This window comes from Gossypium hirsutum, chromosome D12 (assembly GCF_007990345.1).
Source record: "Gossypium hirsutum isolate 1008001.06 chromosome D12, Gossypium_hirsutum_v2.1, whole genome shotgun sequence".
In the NCBI taxonomy this organism is placed as follows: Eukaryota; Viridiplantae; Streptophyta; class Magnoliopsida; order Malvales; family Malvaceae; genus Gossypium; species Gossypium hirsutum.
Window position 1 is genome coordinate 54,481,204 of NC_053448.1, and position 15,483 is coordinate 54,496,686.

Genomic DNA, 15,483 nt, shown 5'->3' on the forward strand with positions numbered 1-15,483 from the left:
GCTCTCTCCTTGAAGCTTTGCTTGGATTCCGTTTCAATGTGTGTGAAATTGAAATGGGTACTTGTCGACCTGTCATTTTGCAGATGGTTCATTACCGTTCTGCACTTGAGCCTCGTTGTCGCTTTCAGGTGGTTTTTGCTTTTAGAGTTGGGTGTTATTTATCCTTTTATTTTTTCTCAAATTAATTTATTTATGATGAAATTTTTAATTAAGTAATTTTTGTAAAAGTGCAAGTTTCTAGTGGTATATGGTTTTCAATTTAGCTGGTATTACTAACTTCCTCTTGCAACCCATTTTAAAAGCATAAGCTAATGAGGAAGTTAGAACTTGTTATTTCTGAATATGTTTAAGGGCCAAAGTCACTTCTTTGTTTAAGTGCCAAAGTCACTTCTTTGTTTGTACATTTGCATCCTTTCTCGGTTATACTGTTGTGCTGTTCTTTGTTAATAATGAAATTGCTAGATTTTATGGAATGTAAAAATGTTTTGGTTAATTGTAGGACCTCCAATATATCACACTAACATTTTTCTTCTCATGCAGGTCTTGACAGAAACAGATCATTGCTATTGTGTTCTTGTTAATGCGCTTGATGGGGCAGCTTTTCCTAGTGAAAAGGATACAAATGATAGCAGTTCCAGTAACAAAGTACCATTGAGAGTAGATACTAATTCTATGAAGACGAAAAATAGTAAGGTTTGGGTCCTTTCTCAGCTTTGTGATAATTTATATGTATTGATTCCATGATCAACCAGAGTCTTCACTTCTGAAGGAGGTACTTACAAACAACTACTTGGTTTTTGATGTTAACATAAATGATGGAAGTGGTATATAATTGTTTTTCCTGACATTTGTTACATTTTAATGATGCCAACATTGAATATTTTATCTTGAACTAGTTTTTTATATGTAAGTTTTAAATAACATAATGTTAGCATCAAATGGGCTGATGCCATTGATTCTGTGAAAAGCTGCTTAGGAGTAGTATGCATGCAACCGTGCTTTGAAGATCAGTTTACTGATGACATGCTACTAATTGTTATTGCAGCTCACACTTTTTTCTGGATTTGTCAGCTATCAAATGGTCCGGGATGCATATGATGGTACAATACCTGGAATCAATCTTTCCAAGAATTGCCTTCTGTTTTTGTTCTTTCAGAATTTTGCAAAAACCTAGCTCATGATCTGATAAATATGTTCTGCTTGTGTTAATGTGAATGTGAGAAATTGATTGATATGTTAAACATATTCTGTTTTACTATAGTTTTACAACGGGTTGACACCCTTGTTGGTGCCTCTTAATCAACATATTTTTCATTTATCAAAAATAATCATGGTCTGTGGAAAAACATACACATTTAGTCTTTAAACTTGCAATTGATTTCATGTCGAGTAAGACTGGTCTAGTTTAAAGGGAGCAAGACATGTAGCCTGCTTAACTTATGTTCTAAACAGCTTAGCTTTTAGTTTATTCTTAATGTCTTCTTCATGCTTATTTAGTTCTCATCTCATATCATTTCGTCTTTTTTTCTCAGCTGGGAGTTCTGGATTCGGAAGTCTTCTATCAATGGGTCATTCCTCTGGCAAAAAAGACAGACTTTACATGAAAGGTCTTGGAGGACGCGGGGAAGTTGAAGTAGCTGTTTCTGGTGTCGTAGGTCAGTAAGAAATTCATCTTAGAAACTATCCTCTAAAATTCAGTTCCTTCTTTGTTTCTTATTTCTCAATGCATATCATCACCATGGTGTTATCCCTTATCATAATTTGATGTAAAAACATGTGTTTTATCTGATTGCAGGCCTTGTCATTTCTCTCACTAGCTACGGCTTGCTCAACTGCTAGTGTGACAAGTCTTTTGGTCAATGTCAGCTCGACATATTGCCCATCAAAGATATGTAGTAGATATCAGTTGTCTGCAGCTATGGCTTTCATGTTGTGGTTTCTATCCTTTGCTTTAACTCTCTTCAATCTTTGGCTCCTTCTGTCTTTGTAGCGACTCACAACTTCCAAGTTCCAACCCTTTCTTCATACACAAAAAGTTCAGCAGGCAGATCCTGACAGTTCCATAGATGTTCAAATTAAGAAGTGTACATTAACAGTATTATATACAAACATCAAAATCTTCAACAATAATTTTGAATTTCAATGTTTTTTCAATAAAGTTTGCTGCCAATTTACGATTCATTGATTCATTTATCTAGTTCATACGGTTAATATTCTAGCTTAATAATTGAGTATTATTATATATTTAATTTGATTTATTTAATTATAAATAAATCATTGCAATATATGTAAAAATAACTTTTCCGAAAAATATTTTCAGGAAATCTGCCAAACAACAGAAAATATTTTACACAGATTCAATCAAACACCAGAAAATATTTTCCAGTAAACCATTTTACAGAAAAGTAAAATATTTTCCAGAAATCATTTTACGGAAAACATTTTACTGGCAATCAAACAGACCCTTAAGAAAATATGTGGATGAAATAATAGAAGTGAAATACATAGAAATTTGATACATGGAACAAGATATTGAGATAAATTATGTGATTAAGGTGTAACAAGAAAGAAAATTGATTTAATATAGTTAATTAGTGAATATTGAACTTTTATGACAAAAAGAGACTAAATTGAAAAGTTATGAAAGTTTATAAGAAAATATTTTATAAGTGAAGAATGTAGTAGAGAATTTAACATCCCGGTGATTTGACTTAATGTTCAGGTCGGGTATGGGGTGTTACAGTAAAAAGAGCCATATCAGTTTGAAAAATGTATCGCAGAAAAAAAATTTGATAAGACGCTTTATGGGAATAAAAGAGTAATTCTACGTTGACTGGAAAAACTTTTATGTTTACCATCCTATTTTATATGAAACAAACATCGGAAAAAATTGAAAATATTTTCCATAAAAATTTTTACATTGAAACTAACGGAGTCTAAATAATAAAATAATTTCTTAAAACCATTAATTTATTAAATGTCTATTTAGTTGTAAATTTAAAAATTCTTAAAATCTTTTTGCATTTGACAAATTTATGTTTTTATATTTTTCAAAGATATATTATATTGAAATTAAACTAACTTAATTATAATATATGTAGAAGCCCAAATTTGCCCGGCCAACCAGAGAAAATAAAACAAATAATCCCAAATCAAAATGACCCAAAAATTAGCCCAATAACACAAACCCTAGCCCAAATGGAAAACAAATTTCAACAGCAGAAAAACCTAGGGCGCCGCATGCTAGAACCTGCTGCCACCGCCCTTGTCCCATTGCCTCTAACTCCTCCTGCCACCTAATCCACCGCCCTACACCTGCAAACAATAAAAGAAAGCAAACCACAGCACAACAGGGGATATGATTTTGTGTTTTTTTATTTCGGTATAAAAACCAATTGTAAACCGATTGTAAAGAGGGGATATGTTCACGATTAAAAAAAGAAAGCAAGGCTTCTGTATCCTCAAATTAAGAAAATACAAAAAAAAATAATGATTGAAGGTAGTGAAAAATCTTTATTTTTTCGTTTTTTCCTTTCTCTGTTACTTAGCTATTTAAATCACATAAAAGAAAAGAAGAAAAGGGGGAAAAGGGGTTACCTTTGCCTTCGGATCCGCTGGAAAGAGGCTAAAAGCCTAAGTGGCGCGTCTCCGACCACCATTAACGATGGAGCTGTGGCAAAGGCGTGTTGAAGCGGTGGCGGCTAAAAAGGGTTTTAAAACCCTAACAGAGAAAATGAAAGTTGAAGGCCTATTTTTTTTCTATTTGCAGCTACAAAGTTTTTTTTTTAATAATTTAATTTAAATAGAATCCTCTAAACAGCGCCGTATGGGCTTGGGGTTCAGAGACCAAAAACGGCGTTGTTTTGGTCTCTGACCCGAGACCCGACCCGCTCCCGAAAGGGGATCCGCGTGTGTTCGTCGGAGGGGCTATTTGCGCAATAGCCCCTTTCGCTTTTGCGCCGTAGCGCGATCCGATCCCTTTTGACTTTTTTAAATTTTGCTGTATAATTTTATTTTTGATTCATTTTAGTCCCCATCGAAGTTGAGCGTTTGGAAGGCCTGGGATATTTTCCTTTTTGGTCCTTCTCCTTTCACACGCATCACATTTTGGTCCTTCCTCTTTATTTTATTTATGATTTTACCCTAAATCTTTGTTCTAGAATTCAAATTGGTCTTTTTGTTGTTATTTTTGTTATTTTATTAATGAATATAATTATTATTATACTTATTTTTTATATATAATTATTTACTCCTCATTATTATATTATATTAATGTTGTTTACTATTATTATTATTATTGTTATTATCATCATATTTTTGTTTATACTTACTATGTAAATTTTAAATATATGTTTCTTATTATATTATTATTAATACACACATATATACATATATAATATTTACATACATATATACGTTTATATTTTTTTATATATTTTATAACTTATATACATGTATGTATTTATATGCACAGTTTAAATTTTTACATATATATACTTACATGTATCCTGTTTCATTTTCACAAATGTATATACACATACTTATACATACTCTTTATATTTTAAAATCTATATTTTTCTTATGTATTTTCCATAGTTTATAATTCATGTATACATATATTTTTATATATTTTACAATGCATACATGCACATAATATATATATGTTTTTTATTTTTATAAATACATATACATATACCTACCTTTATATTTTATATATATTTCATAACTTTATATACATATATATATGTACACATACATACTTACATATAGTTTTACGTACATATATTATAACCCACACATATATATCTTTTTATAATTTTATTCATTCTATTTATTTGTTTATTTATTTACATTTTCATTATTATTTTGAAAGAATGTTTTAATTTTATTTGCCTATTTACTTGTTATTATATAATTGATCTGTCTCTTTTATTTATTTATCTTAATTTTGTTGTTATTCGTATTATTTTTATTTACATTATCATAATTTTTATTCCGTCATATATAATTTTTACCCAAATTCATAAAAAAGAGAAAATTTTGAAAATAAAAGTAATACTCGGTATTTGGGATCTTCGAGAGAATTGAGTCCTAACGTATTGGGTTCTAATTTTCTTCGTTGAATCTAAATAATGGAGAATGCTCTTTAATCAAAAAATATAAATAAAAGCTCATTATCGGGAATTCAATACGTTGTGTCCTAACGCATTGGATATGACACGTTGTTTTCTCGAGATGAGGATTTTTCTAAAAATAATAAAGACAATATTCAATGTTTAGAATTTTGAGAAGTTGTGCCCTAACGTATTGGGCTGCGATTTTTTTATCTGACTTAAACAACTGAATATCCTTTTAAATTTTATTGCACGAGTTTTGGATAAGCTCATTTTTTGAGGAGGTGAAATATCATGTCTTAACTCATTGGGTATGACATTTTTTCTCTTCGAAATGAGAGGGTCTTAACGGCTAATTCGATTTATACAAGTTTTTTTTTAATACAAGGATCGTATTTTAAAATTTTACACATTTTTTATATTAAGACACTAATTAATCAACAATGTACCAAGTTTAGGCGTGTCGAGGGTACTAACCCTTCTTCGTGCGTAACCGACTCTCGAACCTATTTTTCTGAATTTCGTGGACTAAAATCGTTGTTTTAATAAAATCAAATCGTTTATTAAAAACAACTACTTTTCGAGGTGATCCGATCACACCTCATCAAAAAGGATTGGTGGCGACTCCCACATTCGTTTTCTTTTTCAAAATCCAAGTCGACCCCGTTTTACCAAAAAAATGATGTCAACAATATATATATATATATATTTCATTCTTACAATTCACTCGAAATCTAAAATTTAAAATTTTTAATTATAAATAAAGCATAAATGTAATTTTTAAACAAAGATTTAAATCCAGCCAAAATTTGGAAATTGAAGATGGGATAATTTTCTCAGATGATCATAAGATTTAAAAAAATCGATTGAATTAAATTTTGGATTTGAAAAGAGAAATGAGGAGAAAATAATGGAAACGTCGAGGCTGAATTTTATTCAATACGACTGGCAATAGTCGGAAAAAGAGAACGAAATTTGCCTATAATTTCTCCACCTAAATAATTCAATGTGTCTAAAATACCCACCCAATCATGATTTCCTCTTAATTTGCTCCTCTTTTTCTCTTCCTTTCTAAATAATTTCTATTAAACGTGAATTTAAATATTTAAGAGACACAAAAAATGATTTGCATTTATGTTCTCACAGCATAACTCATATTTTTAGATATGGTAATATCTTAATATAGTCTCTACAAAACTTTCGCCTCTTTCTAACTTGTTATTCTTTGATCTTTTTAATGGTGTTGGCCATAATTGATTTGCTATCCGATGAAGACCAACTCGATTCTTTTTAGTTAAATTATATAGTTCGCACCATCATGCATGTGAACCCATATTCTTGAAACACATATTAACACTAGAGTAGGATACATGTTAATATGCATAAGGGCCTATCTAATCCTAATATGTCCAATCGAGAGACCGTGCTTTATAAATAAAAAAATTGACTTTCATGGTACGAAAACACTCAATAAACTTTTTCTTTCAAAATCAATAAGCCTCTCAGCATTTTTCTTGGAAAATTTTAGTTCTTATCGAAGATTTCCGGATTGTGGAGTTGATAATGTAGTTCCAAAATAGACTTGTCTCATGCACTTTGGTAAAACTTTCATGAATTTGGGTGGATGCAATCTATATAATTTGAATTTCTGGATTGGATTGGCTGCCAAAACAAAAAATAATAGCGAATACTAATATCGTGTTAGCCGTGTAGGTAATATTGAAGTTTTAGAGTCATAAGTGTTTTCAAATGATTTTCGCATTTTAATTTTTATCACATGTTGATCTTATCCAAATTAAGTTATTCTAATATAAATTATGTAACACCCCCTAACCCCAAACCGTCACCGGAATAGGGTTACAAGGTATTACCGGACATATCAAACAATTTACAAATAATTCTTAAATAAATGACAAACATATTAAAATATAATCATAAATTCATATGTTTTTTACCAATTGACTTCATTCATTTCTTTTCATTTTATTTTTTTTCTTTTTAAAAAAATTCAATATAACCCCTTTATAATTATCTAACCTTCCCTGCAAATTCAACCGCAACCAATTTACAGTCAATACTGAAACCAACACATTTTCACATTCAAACATGTTTAAATCATGCCTAAACATTTACTTATCAAATTGATCAACAATATTCATAATACTTTATAAAAGTTAACTAATAAACTTTGTTCATCTCATTTCAACTTTAGTACCGAACATACCATTTTATAACTTAATGTTTCGTTTATCATTCAAACATTAGAAACCAATTCTTTACAACCAAAACTTACAAGACTCTTTAATAAGACCTAAGTACATGTCACGTTTACCAAAAGGAAAAATATATCACCGAAGTTATGTTGAAGTCGGGATTGATCTGGATGCTGAACCGGAACCTTTGACTTCTATCGACCTGCGCACGGAAACAACCGTACGCTGAGTATTTCTTACTCAGTGGTATTACTATAATTTAAATTATTTAAGTAAAATAACAAATAAACATGTCAAAATATATAACAATTAATTCATAAATAAACTAATTTATTCTTAACTTTCATTTCTCAACAATAACAACTCAATTTGGCTATTCATCAATTTAATATCATATAACATTTCATTTGAACATAAATCTCATCATGAATCTTTGATTCATTCTTTTCATTCTCATTTCTGAATTTCAATTCACTTTCCATTTCATGAATAAAGTCAATCATTTTCATTCGATTTTTTCTATTCCATTTATTTGCCCCTGTTAACAAGACTTGGACTTTGGCTGATACACGGATCCAACCAAACACACAAGAATGGCACCCAGTGCCTCATCGGATAGTTCAAAGCAAAGCTGACACCCAGTGTCTGATCGGCCAAGCCGAAGTAAGTTGGTACCCAGTACCTCATCGAATCTATCCGAAGAAATATAGTGACACCCAGTGTCTCATCGACTCGAGGTCGAAGTGTAACACCCCTTACCCGAGACCGTCGCCGGAATCGAGTACGAGATGTTATCCAATTTAGCTTACCGATTCGGAGCATAAAAATTTGCTTTTAAAATTAAATTCACTGTTCATAACAAGATTGTTCACCTGCGCGACTGTCACTAATTTAATTATAACTAAAGTTACGAAACTCGAATTTTAAATACGTAAATTTTCACTGAAACTAGACTCATATTCCTACTTACCATAAAATTTTCAGAATTTTTGACTTGGCCAATTAGTACAGTTTATTCATTAAAGTATCCCCTGTTTCACAGCTTGACAGATCTGACCTCTTGGTACTAAAAATCAATTATCTCATTGTACAGAATTTATATAAGGTTACCTTTTATTTATTTTGAAAATAGACTCACTAAGGAATCTACGCATATAAATTATGACCTATAATTATTTCTGTACAATTTATAATGATTTTATAAAGTCAGAACAGGGGACTTCAAAAACCATTCTGACCCTGTCTCACTAAAATTCAAATATCTCAAACTATAAAATTCCTTTGCCTACACTGTTTCTTCCACATAAAATAGACTCGATAAGCTTTAATTCTATATATAATTCACTCCCTAATTCCAATTCTACTATTTATGGCGATTTTTCACATTCACGTCACTGCTGCTGTCAAAGAAACTGCTTCTTTGAATTAGTTGCCATTTTAACATACATAACACCAAAACATATTCTTTAATAACTACTTCAATAGCTAATATTAGCCATATCATTTGAACATGCTCAAAATGATTAAGACTCTATACATGCCATAGTTTAAACATTTTGAAAAGCACATAATACCGAGATGGCTATGATAGTGTGATACGAGCTCCGACGATCCCAAATTCGAGCAAGCTCAAAACACTATAAAACAAAGGAAAAGAAGAAAGGTGTAAGCTACTAATAGCTTAGTAAGTTACATGTAAATAATAGGTACTCATTTAACAATTAACACTTTTAACATATAACTAATCAAAACATTTCTTAGCAATTTCAATCACTTACAAATGCACAATCTTACCAATTCACTTGCATATACATTTTCACACTTTTATCACATATACTCATTCTTTCAATTGTAGCTGCATACACACTTCATTTCATATTCACTTTAATTCATTATTAATCCCGTTGAACACTTGGAATATACACGGATACGTAGAGATTTAGCACATAAGTGCCACACTGATATGTAGCCGAAGCTACCACTGATATGTAGCCGAAGCTACCACTGAATGTAGCCAAAGCTACCACTGAAATGTAGCCGAAGCTACCACTGATCAATAACACTGGAAATGTCCACGGGCCTGCTCACACAAGCTGTCAGGTGTCTGCAACACATGCTAGATCACCCAGCACCCGGGACTCACTGTAACACTGTAACACTGGTCTCTAGTGACATGTCACTTGTATCCACTTCTATTCCTAAGTTCAACCGGGAATTTACACTTAACACTTTATTTTAAACACTTTTTCACTTGAATAATTCATGAATAATTTTCCGTCCACATTCAATATTGATTCTCATATCAAATAAAATTCACAATTTATAAAAATATAACTATTATTTACACATAACTTACCTCGGATGCAAAACGACTATTTTTGTAATTTAGTCGATAACTTTTTCCTTTCCCCGATCACTTCCACTATTTCTTCTTTATTGATCTATATTAACACAATTTAATACATTTTATCAACATTTCATTCAAATACAATTCATACACAACATTTTGGCAAATTTACATTTTTCTCCGAAACTTTTCAAAAATTCCACTTTTGTCCCTAAGCTCGTAAAAATAAAATTCACTAAATTTTTAAATTTCAAACTTCACTAAATCATATTTCATGCTCATAACAGCCCTCAATTTCACAAAATCACAACTTTATGCACACTTTACCATCTTTCACAATTTAGCCCATTTTTCAACAATTTCATCAAAATTCATCTAGTAAAACTTGTAATTAACACTTCAAACATTCATTATCTAACATCACTAATCAATTTACAATTATATCATGAATGGGTCAATTTTCAAACTTTAATTTCATTTAAATTAAATAGTAGAAACATGAAATTCAAGCATCAATAAGCATAAAAATACGAAAATAATTAAAAACGGGGCAAGAAATCACTTACAATTGAGCTTAGGAAGTTCAAGAACCCTAGCTATGGTGACATGAATTTTTTTGGCAGCAAACGTCTGATTTTAAGAAGATGAACACTTGTTTTCATCTTTATTTTGTCTTTTATTCAATTTGGACAAAAATGCCCTTGACCCATTTACACATGTTTTTTTTTTTAGGTTTAATACAAATGGAAATTTTTTGGAGAGAAGAAATAGATATAAATGGAGAATATTAAAGACTTACATTTCAACTATGTGTTAATTTCATGAATTATGTAATGTTTTTAATTATGTAGTGATTCAAAGACTTGTGTAATATTTTTAATTATGTAGTGATTCAATTCGGGTAATTCGGGTAATTCGGTTAATTTTTAACCAAAAATAAAAACCATACAATTTTCGGTTAATTCGGTTAACCGACCTAATTAACCGAAAAAATTTCGATTCAGTTAATTTTTTTTTAAAAAAATTCAGTTCGGTTAACGGTTAAAAATTTTGGAAGGTCGATTAATTCGGTTATAGCTATTTCGGGTCGGTTAACCGGCCGGTTAACCGAATGCACACCCCTACTTCCAATCCTATGGCATGCCAACTATATCCGATTCAGCCCAACTAGTTAATAGGGTATTCAAATCATTTTTCTATTTCAAATTCACTTTCGATTCAATCACAATTCAATTCAATTTCACTTTTCACTTTTCACTTTTTAATCAATACACAGTTCAGATAATTTCACTTCAATTCAATTCATTTCGGTTCACCTTTCCAATCAATATGCAATTCATATATTCACACATATTCATAATTTCATTAACTTTTATTCAATGCAATATTTTAATACTCACCTCAATTTCATTTACCAAGTACTTTAATTGAAATTTAACAATTGAAAATAAATAAATTCAAATTATAGTAATACAAAACGTAAATCTCCCGTTTTAGTCCTCGATAGCTTTCTCCTTTCGTTTTGATGCCGATGCCTCGGGTTCTTTGTTAGCTACGAAAATAATAATAATCTTCGCTATTAATTACAGCATTAAATTAAAATAAATAATTGAATTTCTAATCAATTCTTACCTTATTCCCAATTTAATCTTAACTAAGTTTACTTACTTTTCTAATTCAATTCACACTTCATTTTTATTCAAATTTCATCCAAACTCAAATTTAACTACTAACTTTTCAGCATATTTCACTAATTTTGAATTTTCTTCAATTTAGTCCCTACAACATAAAACCTATAGCTTACTTTACAATTTAATCCCTTTATCTATTCTAACTTGAATTTCATTCATTTAAATCCCTAATTCATCTTTTTGTTCAATAAAATTTAATGTCTAAAAGTCTAATATCTTCTAAAATTTCAGCACATACTTAATACTATTTTGTTCTAGTTTCATAAAAACTCAAAAATTATAAGAAAATGTCTTAATTTGACTTACCAATTTGAAATTCAACCTTGAAAACCCTAAATTTCTTCTTTCCTTTTTCTTTCTTTCTTTCTCCCCTATTTCTTCTCAGTTTCGTTTGCTATTCTGTTATGTTTCTTTCTTCTTCTTTTTTTCTTTTGTTTATTATTTAATAAATGTAATATTTTAATAATAAAATATAATAATATTTTCTTATATAATAAGTAATTACATAATTTTAATACAAGTGTATTTATACAATCATTATCATGACACATTTGTAAATTATTACCATACATTTGTCACCATCTTATTTATTTCACAATATAATAATAATAATAATAATAATAATAATAATAATAATATATTTTTACACATAAAAATTTAGATTTTATGTTTATGCCGCCTCAAATTTGGCAATTGGTATAATTGCCTATTTAGTCCCTATTATTTTCCTTTAATCTATAATTAAACTTTCACTTTTATTGTAATTTAATCCTTTTTGCTAATTACTCTTAATTAAGCTAAATTCACCTATCTAAAACCTAATTAAACACACAACTAGTCTCATAAATATTTCTAATAATTATTTTCGAACTCAATTTACTATGACGGAGGCCCGATATTATACTTTTCCGATGTCCGTGAATTTTGGGTCATTACAAATTATATTTGTTAATCGCATTTTAACTCGATTGATATTGACATTATTATCAGTGTAAGAAGATGTGGGTTCGAATATGCTGAAATGAATTATCTTCTTATTTAAGGATTGGGGAAGAACTATAAATAATTTTATGTATTGTATAAAAAAATAGATATAATAAAATCTATAATAAGATTAATGTTCAAATATATGTAAATTATATTCTATTCATACTTTATATTTCACAAAAATTAAATTTATTTAAAATCATTCGGATATATTATCTTATAATTATTTATCTACTACAATAAATAGTTTAAAAAGATAAAAAGGAAAAGAGGAGTATGTATCTTTTTGTGTAAACATCTACCACTGTCCTTTGCCTTATCCAAGTACACCCAAAGGAAAGGATAAGAAGTACCCCATCCTTTACATAATATATATAGGTTGTTATTTTATTGCATTTTAATTGACTTATGGTTTTGGCAATGCATATTAAATTTAGATTTAAATGTTTTTACTTTTTGTTAATTTGATTTTTATTTTTTTAGTTAAACTTGACCCTTAATTTTATAAAATGATTTAAACTGGATCATCAACTTTTTAAAATGAGTAGAATTGATTTTTTTTAATTGAAATACTAACTAAAATGTTAAATTCTAAACTTAGTAGTCTGCATGGCAATCCATGTCAAGGACACTGAGTAATATCTCTTACAAATGTAGCTTCTAAAAAAAATAGAATGTCAATAATGACAATATATCGCAAAGAAAAAAGAAATAAAAATAAAGAACACAGAGATTTTTACGTGGAAACCCTTTCGGGGAAAAATCACGGGCAGAGGAAAAGAAAATTCACTATGTTGAATTCGAATGAATTTAAGAGAAGTTTCGACTACATCTTTTTATAGGTTGAAAAAACCTAATTCTAATCAAAGTCAAATATATTATGTTAATAAATGCTAAATATATTATACTCATAAATACTAAACATCCTAGAAAGAAGATATATTTTGTTTAACTTGACTTGCAAGCAATCTCTTAGAATTTGGGTCACACAACTCTAACAATCTCCACCTTGACATGAATTCTCAATGAACAAGTTTTTTTACCTCTTCCATAAAACCCCGTAAGGGTTTAACTTCAACAATGAACACCAACCAAGTCTAAGCAATATTCAAACCTAGTTATAGGAAGTGGCTTAGTCATCATATCTGTAGGATTTTCATGAGTACTAATTTTGCTCACAACAATATCACCACGAGCAAGAATATCACGAAAAAAATGATACCTACATTAATATGTTTTGTTCTCTCATGAAACATTTGATCTTTTGTAAGGAAGATGGCACTCTGACTGTCACAAAATTTATATTGATTTGAAGGTCTTCATTGAGTTCACTAAATAGTCCCATCAACCAAATAGCTTCTTTACAAGCCCAAGTATGAATTTAAGAGAAGTTTCGACTACATCTTTTTATAGGTTGAAAAAACCTAATTCTAATCAAAGTCAAATATATTATGTTAATAAATGCTAAATATATTATACTCATAAATACTAAACATCCTAGAAAGAAGATATATTTTGTTTAACTTGACTTGCAAGCAATCTCTTAGAATTTGGGTCACACAACTCTAACAATCTCCACCTTGACATGAATTCTCAATGAACAAGTTTTTTTACCTCTTCCATAAAACCCCGTAAGGGTTTAACTTCAACAATGAACACCAACCAAGTCTAAGCAATATTCAAACCTAGTTATAGGAAGTGGCTTAGTCATCATATCTGTAGGATTTTCATGAGTACTAATTTTGCTCACAACAATATCACCACGAGCAAGAATATCACGAAAAAAATGATACCTAACATTAATATGTTTTGTTCTCTCATGAAACATTTGATCTTTTGTAAGGAAGATGGCACTCTGACTGTCACAAAATTTATATTGATTTGAAGGTCTTCATTGAGTTCACTAAATAGTCCCATCAACCAAATAGCTTCTTTACAAGCCCAAGTAATCGCCATGTACTCAGCTTCAGTGGTAGACAAAGCGACTGTAGTTTGCAAAGTAGCTTTCCAACTAATTGCACAACCTCCGATTGTAAAGACATAACCTGTGGAAGATCTTCTTCTATCAAGGTCTCCAGCAAAATTAGCATCAACATACCCAATGACTCCATCACTAGTTCTTCCAAACTGTAAGCAAACATTAGTAGTACCTCATAAGTATCTTAAAATCCACTGAACTACTTTCCAATGTTCTTTACCGGGATTCGCCATGTATTTGCTAACTGTACTGACTGCATATGAACAAATCATAGCATACATGAGAGATCCCACTACACTAGAGTATAGAACATGTGACATGTACTCAATCTCATCATCTGATTGTGGAGACAAAGCCGATGAAAGTCTAAAATGGGCTGCTACAGGAGTACTAACATGTTTAGCACTCTGCATATTAAACCTGTAAAGAACTTTCTCAATGTACCCCTTCTGACTTAGGTACAATTTACTTGCTTTTCTATCTTTGAGAATCTCCATACCAAGTATCTTCTTTGCTGATCCCAAATCTTTCACCTCAAATTCTTCACTTAGTTGGGCTTTGACCTTTCTTATCTCTCATTTATCTTTTGCTGCTATCAATATGTCATCAACATAAAGGAGTAGATACACAAAAGAACCATCCCTATTTTTCTTAAAGTAAACATGACTGTCAAAACTACTTCTTTTAAAATCATGAGAAGTCATAAAGGAATCAAACCTCTTGTACCACTATTTTGGTGACTGTTTTAAACCGTAAACGGACTTTTTTAGCAAGCAAACATAGTCCTCTTTTTCTGAGACTGTAAAACACACTAGTTGTTGCATGTAAATATCCTCCTCAAGTTTTCCATATAAAAATACAGTTTTTACATCTAACTGCTCAAGCTCCAAATCATGCATAGCCACAATACCAAGCAAAGCTCAAATCGAACTATGCTTCACAACTGGGGAGAACACACCTGTGAAGTCCACTCCTGGAATTTGACTGTAACCATTTGCAACAAGTCATGTGTTGTATTTGGGTTCTTCAACCCCTGGAATCTCTTTTATCTTTTTAAACACTTATTTACTGTAACAACCCAATTTTCAGTAGTGTCAGAATAGTAATTTGAGATCACTAAATCCGATGAAAAAGTTAGAAAATTTTATTAATT

At 30.2% G+C, this 15,483-nt stretch overlaps 1 protein-coding gene across 1 annotated transcript; it reads left to right on the forward strand.

The window, feature by feature from the left end:
- Positions 1–2,043, forward strand: LOC107911408 (uncharacterized). Its single transcript, XM_016839237.2, has 4 exons — positions 1–128; positions 541–693; positions 1,046–1,100; positions 1,533–2,043. Exons 1-4 carry the CDS (start codon positions 54–56, stop codon positions 1,661–1,663), a joined length of 414 nt encoding a protein of 137 aa, XP_016694726.2. The 5' UTR covers positions 1–53; the 3' UTR covers positions 1,664–2,043.
- Positions 2,044–15,483: the final 13,440 nt, after the last annotated feature.